We start from the raw sequence: 12,427 nt of genomic DNA, 5'->3' as shown, positions 1-12,427 counted from the left end.
GGGGCCATGTCATTTATGGCTTTGTAGGTCAGGAGTAGAATTTTAAATTTGATTCTAAACTCGACGGGGAGCCAGTGAAGAGACTTCAGCACTGGCGTAATGTGCTCTCTTCTTTTTGTTCCTGTTAGTAATCTTGCTGCTGCATTTTGAACCAGTTGAAAGCTTTTTATGGAGCTTTTAGGACACGCTGCGAGCAAGGAGTTACAGTAGTCTAATCTAGTCGTTACAAATGCATGGATACGTTTTTTGGCATCACTTTTAGGCAGGATCATTCTGATTTTGGCTATGTTGCGCAATGGAAATAGGCTGTTTTACAAGCTTGATTTATATGAGCTTTAAATGAGAGCTCCTGGTCAAATAAGACTCCAAGGTTTCTTACAGTAGAACTGGAGGCTACACTAACATTGTCCAGTGTGACTATCTGCTCAGATAGTCTCGTAGATGCTTAGGGCCAAGCACAATGACCTCGGTTTTTTCAGGGTTAAGAAGCAGGTAGTTTAGTGTCATCCAGGTTTTTATCTCCTTCACACAAGTACTAAGTCTGTCTACTTGATCGCTCTGATCAGGTTTCATTGATAAATGCAGCTGAGTGTCATCTGCATAGCAGTGGCAGTTAATGCCATGCTTTCTGATAATGTTGCCTAACGGCAGCATATAAAGAGTAAACAGAATTGGACCGAGTACTGAACCCTGTGGCACACCGTAAATTACTTTAGAGCAAGGTGAGGAGCTCTGGTTTACATTAACAAATTGGTACGTATTAGATGAATAGGATTTAAACCAGCTAAGGGCTGTTCCTCCGACACCTACATCACATTCTAACCTCTGCAGTAGAATGTTGTGGTCGATGGTGTCAAACGCTGCGCTGAGGTCCAACAGAACCAGGATTGAGACCAGTCCATCATCAGCAGCTAATAACAAATCGTTTGTGACTTTAACTAGTGCAGTTTCAGTGCTGTGGTGGGCTCTGAACCCTGACTGGAAAACTTCAAATAAGTTATTGTCCTGCAGGTGGCGACAAAGCTGTTTTACTACAACTTTTTCAAGGATTTTAGAAACAAAGGGAAGATTTGAAATAGGTCTGTAGTTTACCAATAGGTCTTGATCTAGGTTAGGCTTTTTCAGAAGAGGTTTAATGACTGCATGTTTGAAGGACTGTGGAACATAGCCACTTTCGAGTGAAGTATTTATTATATTAAGAATAGGGTCTATAATTAGGGGGAGAATGTCTTTGAGGAGTCTGCTTGGAATGGGGTCTAGGACACAAGTTGAGCTTTTAGAGGACATAATGGCTGAAGTTATCTCTGCTTGATCAACAGCTGTGAACCTTTCTAAATTTACAGGTGGATTTATATGGGACGTTAGATTTACAGCTTGGGCTAGTTCAGGGCTAATAGTGGTCCCTCTAGCTTTCTGACTCTTTGTTTATGTGAACGCAGTTCTTCGTTGTACCATGGGGAGGCGCGCTTTGGCCTAATGGCCTTCTGTTTTAACGGTGCTGCAACATCAAGAGCAGACTTCAGAGAGTTCATGGTCAAGTCGACAAATTGATCACTTATACTGGGACTAAAACTGTTCTCAGCAGGATCACATGACATGTCACTGAATATTGGCTCTATTATTTCTTTGAATTTTGAGATAGATTTTTCAGATAGTGTCCTTTTCATTATAACTTTATTCTGTGGGGCTGGATGATCTTTAAGAATAAACTGAAAGGTAATTAGGAAATGATCTGACAATATAGGGTTTTGAGGGAAGACAATGAGGTCACTAATCTCTATTCCATACGTTAGATCAAGAGTGTGCTTATGAGTGTGAGTCGGTTTATTTACATTTTGAGTGAAACCAATGCTGTCTAACAAGGCGCTGAAGGCATTACTGAGGATGTCATCACTCACGTTCACGTGGATATTAAAGTCTCCAGCTATAACTATTTTATCCCAGGCTAGCACTAAGTTTGATATAAAGTCAGAAAACTCTGTTAAAAACTCTGAATAGGGACCAGGGACCAATAAACATTAAAAAAATCAAATAATAATAATAATAAATAAAACTAACTAAAATAATCTTCCCATAAAAATGATCAGATAAGTCTTTCATTTAAATCTGAGTGCTGCTTTTAATTTAGATCTGAGGGCTGCTTTTGAAACTGTGGATCACGGGATCGTCCTACAGAGACTAGGACTGGGTGGGCATCACTGGCACTGCCCTAAATTGGTTAAAGTCCTATCTAAAAGACAGGAAGTACCTTGTTGAAATTGGTAACTGTGTGTCAGACCACATGCCCCTGACAATCCTGGGACCCCTTCTGTTCAACCTCTACATGCTGCCGTTAGGTCAGTTGATACGCAGCAAAAATGTGTCCTATCACAATTATGCAGACGACACTCAGATCTATGTTTCACTGTCGGCAGGTGACTATGGACAAGTGGATTCACTCTGTCACTGCATCCAACAGATCAGTGTGTGGATGCAAAACAACTTTCTCCAGCTGAACTCAGGCAAGACTGAAATCATCTTCTTTGTCACAGAAACAAAGAGAAAGTGTTAGCGGTCACCTCCAGAGTCTTGCTCTAAAACCTTCAAACCAAGTTAGAAATCTGGGGGTAATAATGAACTCAGACTTGAACTTTAACAGCCACACCAAATCAATAACATCAGCAGCTTTTTACCATCTAACAAACATTGCCAAAATCAAAAGAATCGTGTCTAAACCAGATTTGGAGAGACTTATCCATGCGTTTGTCTCCAGTAGATTAGACTACTGTAATGGCCTGCTCACTGGCCTCGCCAAACGAGCTGTAAAACAGCTGCAGTACATCCAGAACGCTGCTGCTCGGGTCCTGACTAGAACCAGGAAGTACGATCACATTAGTCCTGTTCTCAGGTCTCTGCACTGGCTCCTGTGGCTCAGAGAATAGACTTTAAAGCAGCTCTGCTTGTGTACAAGACTCTCCATGGCCTAGCACCAAAGTACATCTTGGTGTCATATGAAGTGTCATATGAACCATCTCGGACTCTGAGGACCTAAGTGACCGGCCTCCTGCTGGTGCCAGAGTTAGGACTAAACATGGACCGGCCTCCTGCTGGTGCCAGAGTCAGGACTAAACATGGACCGGCCTCCTGCTGGTGCCAGAGTCAGGACTAAACATGGACCGGCCTCCTGCTGGTGCCAGAGTCAGGACTAAACATGGACCGGCCTCCTGCTGGTGCCAGAGTCAGGACTAAACATGGACCGGCCTCCTGCTGGTGCCAGAGTCAGGACTAAACAGGGACCGGCCTCCTGCTGGTGCCAGAGTCAGGACTAAACAGGGACCGGCCTCCTGCTGGTGCCAGAGTCAGGACTAAACATGGACCGGCCTCCTGCTGGTGCCAGAGTCAGGACTAAACATGGACCGGCCTCCTGCTGGTGCCAGAGTCAGGACTAAACATGGGGAATCTGCGTTTCAGTTTTATGCAGACAGACCGTTACTCTGGCAATGTTTAAGCTAAGCTAAGCTAGAAACAGTTATGTTTAGCCGTGCATATGACTGAAATGATTGTCTTTGCACTCTTCTCTTTTATGTCTTAAACTGTTTTGTGATTTATGTCATGACTTGATTTAAATGCAGAACTTTGAATTGCCTTGTGTACAAATTGTGCTCAACAAATAAACTTGCCTTGCCTTAATTGTATTTTATTTATATGTTTTACAGTGCAAGTATTGGTTGGGTTAACTTTTCACTCATTACACTACAATTTCTCAATGAATGAGAGGAAGCTGTGGAGAGCAGGGAAACAAGAGAGGAAGCAAAAGATGGACTGGATCTGGCTGAAAAATTTAACTGGACTGAGGAGGCAAAGGCAGAACTGTGACAGTTTTGACACAATCCGTAACTTTGAACTCTGCACACATGACTTTGCTTAGATATTTTTGTGGTCATTTCAAATTGATTCAGAATGGCTTTTCTAAACGGTCTGTACGCATAAATTCTAGTGGTAAACGTCAACACGGCTTTAAGTGTGGGTCAGTTGCTTCTTCTCTTTAGGACACAGTTGTTCTTTGTTTGCCAGCGGTTTGGGACGTCTTTTGTAAACACGTGAAATGAAAAGGAAAGGGCCCTACTGTTGAACCTTGAGGAATGCCACAGGTTATCAGAGGGATATAAGATAAAAGAAACAATCAAATGGGTGATTTACATAAGCCTTGCAGTCTTTGAAATGCTAATGAATCAAGTGGTACTGATTAAAAAAAAATTATACAAAATATGCAGATTCACAAGAATATTTGTATCACTGCGTTTCCTTTTGTTTATTGTTTTTTAGATTTATTTATTTTCACTTGGTAAAAAAATTGTCATATTATACACGATACAACAGAACAGATGGAGATGAGTTACCAAAATGTGCTAACCTTGATATCAAATGCATATTTTAGGCTCTTATAAAACAATAAAAAAAATTGTTGTGGATTGATGTGATGCATCAATTAAATCAATCAAGGCACAGTACGTAACAACAGATGTTTTTTTTTATTTATTTTTAATGTTGTATGGTTTATTACACTGCAATATATGTATGTGTGTATGTATGTATAGTAGAAAAAGCTTCAGTTGTAGTCATCTGGACCAAGAGTCATTGTCAATAAAAGAATTTAGTTCGAGAACTCCGATATTAATACTGTTCTGTGGTAAGACCCGCCCATTGGGAGGAGCCTTCCTGAAGTAGAAAGAGTTGTTTGTTTCAACAGAAACTCCCCCTTGTATCTACCGAGCTAGCCTATTCAGAATCTTAATGGGCTATTAGAAACCTCTTAGTCTTTGTGAGACCCTGGCTCAACCACCCTGAGTACCTGATTAGCATCTGAATGTCCTTTACCTTTCCAGGGGTTCAGAATCCCATTATAAATAACAGGAAGATGAAACCTAAGCCCTCCATTTCTGTTTAAAGAAGGTCTTTCTTTTTTAACAAAAATAGCTTCCTTGACTCCTCTTTCAAACCATCTTTTCTCCCTGCTTAAAACCTTCACCTCACCGTCTTCAAACGAGTGATTAGAGGCTTCAAGATGGAGATGCACGGCGCTCTGAGGTCCTGAACTTGTATTTCTTCTGTGCTGATAAAGCCTCTTGTGTAGAGGCTGTTTCGTCTCACCTATGTAACGTTCTTTACAACTTTCTTCACTGCATTGGATCGAATAAACTACATTGCTCAGTTTTTGAGTCGGCAACTTGTCCTTTGGGTGAACCAGTTTTTGTCTTAAAGTGTTTCCTGGTTTAAAAATAAACAGGGACTTCGTGTTGTCTAAAAATTCTCTGCAGTTTTTCCGACAGGCCAGACACATAAGGGATAGAAACACCCTTCCTTCTCTGTTCAGTTTCCCTTTTGTCCTGCTTCTTGGTTCTCTTCACTCTGTTGAGAGCCCAAGCGGGGTAACCACAGGCTGAGAGGGCATTTCGGACATGTTTTTCCTCTTTCTTCTTGCCCTCTGAGCTGGTGGGCACACCTTGAGCTCTGTGTTGTAAGGTTCTGATCACCCCCAGCTTGTGCTGTAGTGGGTGGTTGGAACCAAAGAGCAAATACTGGTCCGTGTGTGTAGGTTTCCTATATACTTCTATTTGGAGTTTCCCGTCCTCTCCTCTGATCGTGGAACAATCAAGAAAGGCCAAGCGATTCTCCTTAGCGTCTTCTCTTGTAAACCTAATATGTGGGTCCACCGCATTGATGTGATCAGAGAAGGTTTCCAGCTCTTGCTTCTTGATTGTTACAAAAGTATCATCGACATAGCGGAGCCACAGTTTTGGGGCTATGCCTGAGAATGAGGCCAGTGCCTTCTTCTCAAAGTGCTCCATGTACAGGTTGGCCACTATGGGAGAGACGGGCGAGCCCATAGCACAGCCATGAATCTGTCTGTAAAATTGTCCCCGGAATTGAAAGTAAGTGGTGTTCAGACAGATGTCCAACAGTTTACATATGTGTTCAGGTGTCAGTTTGGTCCTTTCCTGTAGGGTGGTGTCTTCCTGCAGTCTGATCCTCACTGCTGCTACTGCATCAGAGGTCGGGATGCAGGTGAACAGGGACACAACATCATATGAGACCATGAGGTCATCTGGGTCCAGTTGGAGATGTTTCACTTTATCCACAAAGTTGTGCGTGTTTTCCACATGATGTTCCGAATTCCCCACAAGCGGAGCCAATATAGTTGTTAAATGCTTGGCCACATTGTAGGTGATGGAATCTGTGCTGCACACTATGGGTCTGAGTGGAACCTCCTTTTTGTGTATTTTTGGAAGGCCATAAATGCAAGGCATGGCTTCACCAGGATACAGTCTGTAATACAGAGGCCGGTCTATCGCTTCCTCTTTTTCCAGCCTTTGTAAACAGTCTATCACTTTCTTCTTGTAGCCACTGGTCGGATCTCTTTTCAAGCGCTCGTATGTGGTCGTGTCCTCGAGGAGGGTGTGGACTTTGGCTTCGTAATCAGCTGCGTTGAGAATCACAGTGCAACGTCCCTTGTCTGCTGGGAGGATGTTGATGCTATGATCTTTTTCCAGTGCTGAAAGTGCTTTCCTCTCTTCAGCTGTGATATTTGAAGGCGGTGGTTTGGCACTCTTCAGGGTCGCTGTGACACGTAACTTCAGGTCTGTAGCCTCCGATTCAGTCATTTTGTTGTTCCTAATTGCAGTTTCAGTGGCTGTGATGTAGTCCTCTGTAGGGATGTGTTTAGAGGTGACAGAAAAGTTGAGCCCTTTAGAGAGCACCTCCTTTTCTGCCTGTGTCAGAACACGATCTGATAGGTTCTTAATCCAATTGTTTTTGCTGGTCGCTAATTTGTCTGTCTCAGTCCTAATGTCTAGCTCGACCTCACCTGCATTCTTTTTGTTCAAAAGAATGTTGAACTTCTTGATTTGATGTGTATGTATGTATACAAACTGTGTCCTTACTGTGAGTGGGCTTGTTTCTCCACAGTCCTGGAGGAGCCAGGCCAAGTACAGTACAGAGCACAGTATGACATGTTCAGAAGTATCATTTTAACTTTGTTTTTTCCTTAAAACATGCAGATGACATACAGTACTACCCCCAGAAAGTTACATACTGTGCCTTTAATGACGCCTCAGAAAACTTAATGGAGCAATACAATCAGTACAGTTCTTGTGATGATTATTATGATTATTTTACTCCTCAAACAAAAGTACAACATTGCATAACTGGAATAGTTTTAGACTAGATTATGATATTATTCAAACAAATTCAACATTTATAAAAAAAAATATGCATTAAACCTATATGAATGTATCTTGATATTCCTTTCACCTGTTGCAACTTAAAGCACTCACTTCACACAGTTGTTATGCCCAAGCCCCCTCTTTTCTAACTGTAAACCCAAAAGACAAAAGAGTAGGAGGAGTCTGTTGTGGGGGGGGTAGGACAAGGGGGCAGGGCTATTACAGCTGCTCTCCATTCCCCGCTCTAAGCACACAAAAACTGTGTGTCTGTGGAACCGGCACAAAGAGAAGAAGGAACTCTGAGTGCTGTGCAAGGGCCCGGGGCTGTCAGGAAGGAGCGCAGCAGACAAGACCCGCAAAAAAAGCGGCTACTGGCTGAGTTAAGAAGAGTGTGGAGGGACAGCGCACAAGAGAAAGCAAGGAGGGAGGAGGTGACAGGAAACAGAGCCTGTGGACAACACTGGAGACATTCACATTGTCACACAGGCACAGCAGCAGCTTGACTGAATGGGGTTCTTTTTCTGCAATGTTTTGTGGTTCTGCTTTCGGATTTACAAGACAAAACAACGGACGAATTTTGACAACGCAAAGCAATTTTAAGGAACTTCAAGATCTTTGGATTTTGACTCTTTGGAATAGTTTCGAAGGATTACTGTGAATGATTTCAGTGAGTGAGTAGTATCTCAACAAATAAAATTTGTGGGGAGAAACTGAAAGCTGGTTTTACCTAGAAAAAGACAAGGGGGAGGGGAGGACAATCCGGCCTGGGTACCCTCTCCACAGGGAGGGAGGTCTTTTTAAACATGAGGTAACTCCCAGATTACAAGACAAGAGAGGGGAGGTGTGCCTTCCAACCATGTGCGACGGACCGCTACAAACATGTCAACCAGACTCTTGCTAATACCCTTAACAGTCTAGAAAAGGACTTTGTTTCTGACTGTCTGACCATTCTGTACTTGTCATTCGCTGTTACAAGAGTCACCTTTTTTCTTATTGAATTACATAACAAACTCTCCAGGATGTACAACACAACTTTCCTGAACACAACGAACGTCCCTCAAGTTACAGACAGCAGCAATTCTTCAACTTGCACAAAAAATGATGCGTTCAAATACCCATTGTACAGCACAATTTTCAGTATTGTTTTTGTGGTCGGACTTATTACAAATTTGGTTGCGATGTATATTTTTATGTGTACGCTCAAAATGCGCAACGAAACCACGACGTACATGATGAACTTGGTAGTGTCGGATCTTTTGTTTGTGTTCACGCTACCTCTACGGATCTTTTATTTCATCAACCGACACTGGCCGTTTGGAAGCATGCTTTGCAAAGTTTCTGCATCCCTATTTTATACCAACATGTACGGCAGCATCCTCTTTCTCACCTGCATCAGCGTCGACAGATTCCTGGCTATCGTGCACCCTTTCCGATCAAGGACTTTGCGGACAAAACGTAATGCCAAAATTGTGTGCATGGCAGTTTGGGTGCTGGTTCTATCCGGGAGTCTTCCTACGGGATTCTTATTGGACACCACGTCGACATCTAATGAGAACAAGATAAACTGTTTTGAGAACTTTTCATCCAAACAATGGAAATCTCATCTTTCCAAGGTGGTCATTTTTATCGAAACAGTTGGCTTTTTAATTCCGTTACTTCTCAATGTTTTCTGTTCCATCATGGTTCTACAAACGTTACGTAGACCGCAAACCGTAAGTCGTGGCGGGAGGCTTAACAAAACTAAAATTCTTCGTATGATAGCCGTGCACCTGTCAATTTTTTGCTTTTGCTTCATACCTTACAACGTCAATCTTATCTTCTACTCGCTAGTCCGTACCAAAACTTTAATGGGTTGTTCTGTTGAGTCGGTGGTACGGACTATCTACCCAATAGCTCTTTGTCTTGCTGTATCTAACTGCTGCTTTGATCCCATCGTGTATTACTTCACCTCAGAGACTATCCAGAACTCCATAAAAAGAAAAAGTACTGTCAACCGCTCTGACATCAAGTTCTCAGAGGCCCTGCAGTCAGAAACCAGCTCCAACCTGCATTGCAGCTTGAGGACTCTCAAAGCCAAAGTCTTCCATAATGAGTCCTCAGTATGACAGACAGCCAAGGAGAACATTGCAACATGTTTTTTGGATCCATGTCTACACTGACAGACAGCCACGCCTCTGTATGCTGCTTTTCAGTATTTGTGTAATGTTTGGCCCCACCATTGTCACACACCTGGTTTTGTTATGGCAAAGAAACAAGACCAGTATACTGTTGTAGTGTTAATCAATGTTAGTCAATTATATTGAACTATTAGGATTGGTATCCTCGGTTTTGTTGCATTTGCCATTAGATGTTACAGATATTGGGAAACTGAATTCACATGACAGTATTTATGTTAAACAGTGCAATTGAGTTAATTGAGAATTCAGTTTCCCCCCCCCTTCTTCTTCTTCCTCTAAATGAACGGTTACAATTTTCCACATTGACTCCGCTGTGCCACTTCTGTGACACACAAGCATTTTGAATAACACAATGGAACAATCCACTGTATTTGCTTGGCCTTTGAAATCAGTAGGGCGTCGCTTTTGTCAGGAACACCGTTATTGAGCAAACGCTCCCTAAATGATGGTGTTTTACCGTTTAACTGTCTGTGCTGCATTTTTGTGGTCCTTGGAGATTTATGTGTTTCCTATCTGGAGGTTGTTTTTCCCACTTTTTTATGACCATGTGTTCTCAACATGAAATTTTAACGCTTATAAATTGAGCAATATTTGATGAGCCAGTACTATGTTTCAGCCTAATTCAATTAAAAGCTAAATGCAATTCAAACTGACATGGAAAGAAAACTAAAACATTATTACAGCACAGGTATGGCTTTGAACATTGCCCAATTTCCGATCAGTAGTCAATTATTGGCTAAAACAAGAATGGATGTTAATATTAAAGATATCAAAATGATTTAAGTAAAGTTTGAAAATGTTTTAACTTTTGCTATCGTTGATATCAATTCTGATGGGAAGAACCCCCCCATATTTCAAGTTATTTTAAGGTTATGTTGCACTGACAAACATCTGCTAGTCTAATTCTCCATTTTAGAATGATCCACTAACTGTACCTTCATATGCGTCAGTATTATTGTATTAGCCTATTCTCTTTCTCAGGACAAATGCTGCAAACTGCCATTAGCGCCATCTGCTCTGATTCATCCACATTGGCGTATTCCTAATGACTACTTAATGGGTATTTTCTGTTTCCTGTGGAATATAATACAATTGTGTTTGTCACAATTAGTGGGCCATCGACCTGGAAGGGAATGTAATAATTACTGAACCCAAGGACGGTCATGATACTACTTGTGCACGCTTGTCCGTACAGTGCGGTGGTGCTGTAGACTAGAATCTATTTAATGAGAAATGTTTGATTGAAATTGTACAGTGTTTTGTTTGTAAATGATTAAGGAATGTCTTTCTGTTATAGTGACATTTCTTTGTGGTTTTTTGTGGTCAATATTTGTCATTTAATGCACTGACACTGAACTTCAGATACTGCACTCGAGCCACAATAATGAATAAAGTCATGTATTATGATAAATTAACCCATGGATGGATCATTTATTGTTGAATATTGTATTATTTTTAAAACTCAGGCCACAACAAGAGGGAAGTGCATGCAGTGACTAATATATTTTATTATTTTGTATACACAAAGAGCTTTGTTGCTAAGTAGACTCATATTATCATTCTAGCTTATGACGCAGTCTCAAGGAACATGTTGCTTATTCACATTGTAAGCATTTAAAAAGCAGTTGTTTGGATAGCATTTGAAACAAACCGCTGACCTGTGCTTTTAAACTAATCTGACACTTTGACCCTTGTCTCTCATTGTAGGTATTTTTTGAAGCAGAGGCCAATTTTGAGTTTTGGCATTTAAATGAAAAAGGTTAGATATCTAGCACTTTGAGCTTCTAATGTATGCAAAGAAGGCTGAAAAATCTAATTCATTTAAATTCTATAGAAAATATTAAGAATATATGGAATTATAGTACTGGAAATGTTCTTCAAAATCAGGCAAATTATTTGAAAATGTTGGTGAAGTAGATAAGCGCTTATATAAAACAGCCTATGAAATTGTCTTTAGGGAGCTGTATATTAGCATTAACTAATTAAACTTGGCATATGGTAGTCTTAGTGTGTGTTATAATAATTAATGAATCCAATGTTTCCTTCACATTCTACAAATCTCAAAAACCCTTTTCACTTGCTTTTCAAATACTTTCAAGTTCGTACAATTGATGCCCGTGAAAACAGGACCTGAATATGCAGAACCAACCTTGCCTGACTTCCATTCCATAGGGCAGTGCCAGCTTCCTGTGTGGCAACGTGCCTTTGCAATTTAACAGAACAAGTTTAGAAACTACGAACTCGCCACGTCCGTTGTGTTAAACTGGGTATTTGAAGGCAGCTGTAATTCACATTTGTCACACCATAATCACGTTCCCTCACTCATTAGTAAACGCACGCCAGCCAGAATGTAAAAACAAGGGCTGTATGTTTGGCTTGTAAGCTAGACAGGAATTTCAATTTATCATATTTACCTCCTCCACATTGCCGGGTGGGTTTAGTGTGTCAGTGTAAAGAGAAGGCCAGTACAGCCAGTGAGGAGCTCTTATTAGAATGCTTTGATAAATGGACTGAAAATGTCATGTTGTACTGTAGATGTTATAAGACTTATTACTTAACTTGTATAACTTTACAGTTGATGTAGGCTTGATCTATTCAGTTATTTATCTATTAGTCAGTTCAAATATATACCATAATTGTCTTGTATTGTCCATATGCTCAAACTCTTAATACATTTTCTTTTGCTTCTCTCAGCAGACAAATTTGTTCACGTAAATTAAAAATATAAGAGGCCTCAAAACTGAACCATGAGGGATACCGCTTATTAGCTTATCTTTTGTTGAGCTTTATTTATTTTATTTATATTTTTTATTTAATCAGGAAATCCCATTGAGATTCTGCCATGGTAGCCAACATAATCAACACATGACATTGTAAAAACAACTCCCTCAAGAAAACCTAAACGAAACTGGTAATTACCTGAGTTGACAGTGAAGAGACATATTATCATCTCTCATCCAAATGTTTTACCATTTAACTTTTTTTTTTTATTTAACTTAACATTATAACATAACGTGTGAGCTGTGATAAGATGCGGCTGCCCTCCTG

The 12,427-nt window shown here is 40.8% G+C and overlaps 2 protein-coding genes across 2 annotated transcripts in view; one reads left to right on the top strand and one right to left on the bottom strand.

Annotated features, from left to right (window-relative positions):
- The window catches only part of LOC140373919 (LHFPL tetraspan subfamily member 6 protein), a 287,086-nt gene that overhangs the window by 109,508 nt on the left and 165,151 nt on the right, over window positions 1-12,427 (bottom strand). The window lies entirely within an intron of this gene.
- Window positions 7,462-10,796, top strand: lpar6a (lysophosphatidic acid receptor 6a). Its single transcript, XM_072460597.1, has one exon. It carries the CDS (start codon window positions 8,222-8,224, stop codon window positions 9,305-9,307), a length of 1,086 nt encoding a protein of 361 aa, XP_072316698.1. The 5' UTR covers window positions 7,462-8,221; the 3' UTR covers window positions 9,308-10,796.

This window comes from Eucyclogobius newberryi, unplaced genomic scaffold (genome assembly GCF_026437365.1).
Source record: "Eucyclogobius newberryi isolate DKJ021-1_F unplaced genomic scaffold, fEucNew1.0.hap1 SCAF_10, whole genome shotgun sequence".
Lineage (NCBI taxonomy): Eukaryota > Metazoa > Chordata > Actinopteri > Gobiiformes > Gobiidae > Eucyclogobius > Eucyclogobius newberryi.
This window is presented reverse-complemented; position numbering and strand designations above follow the sequence as displayed.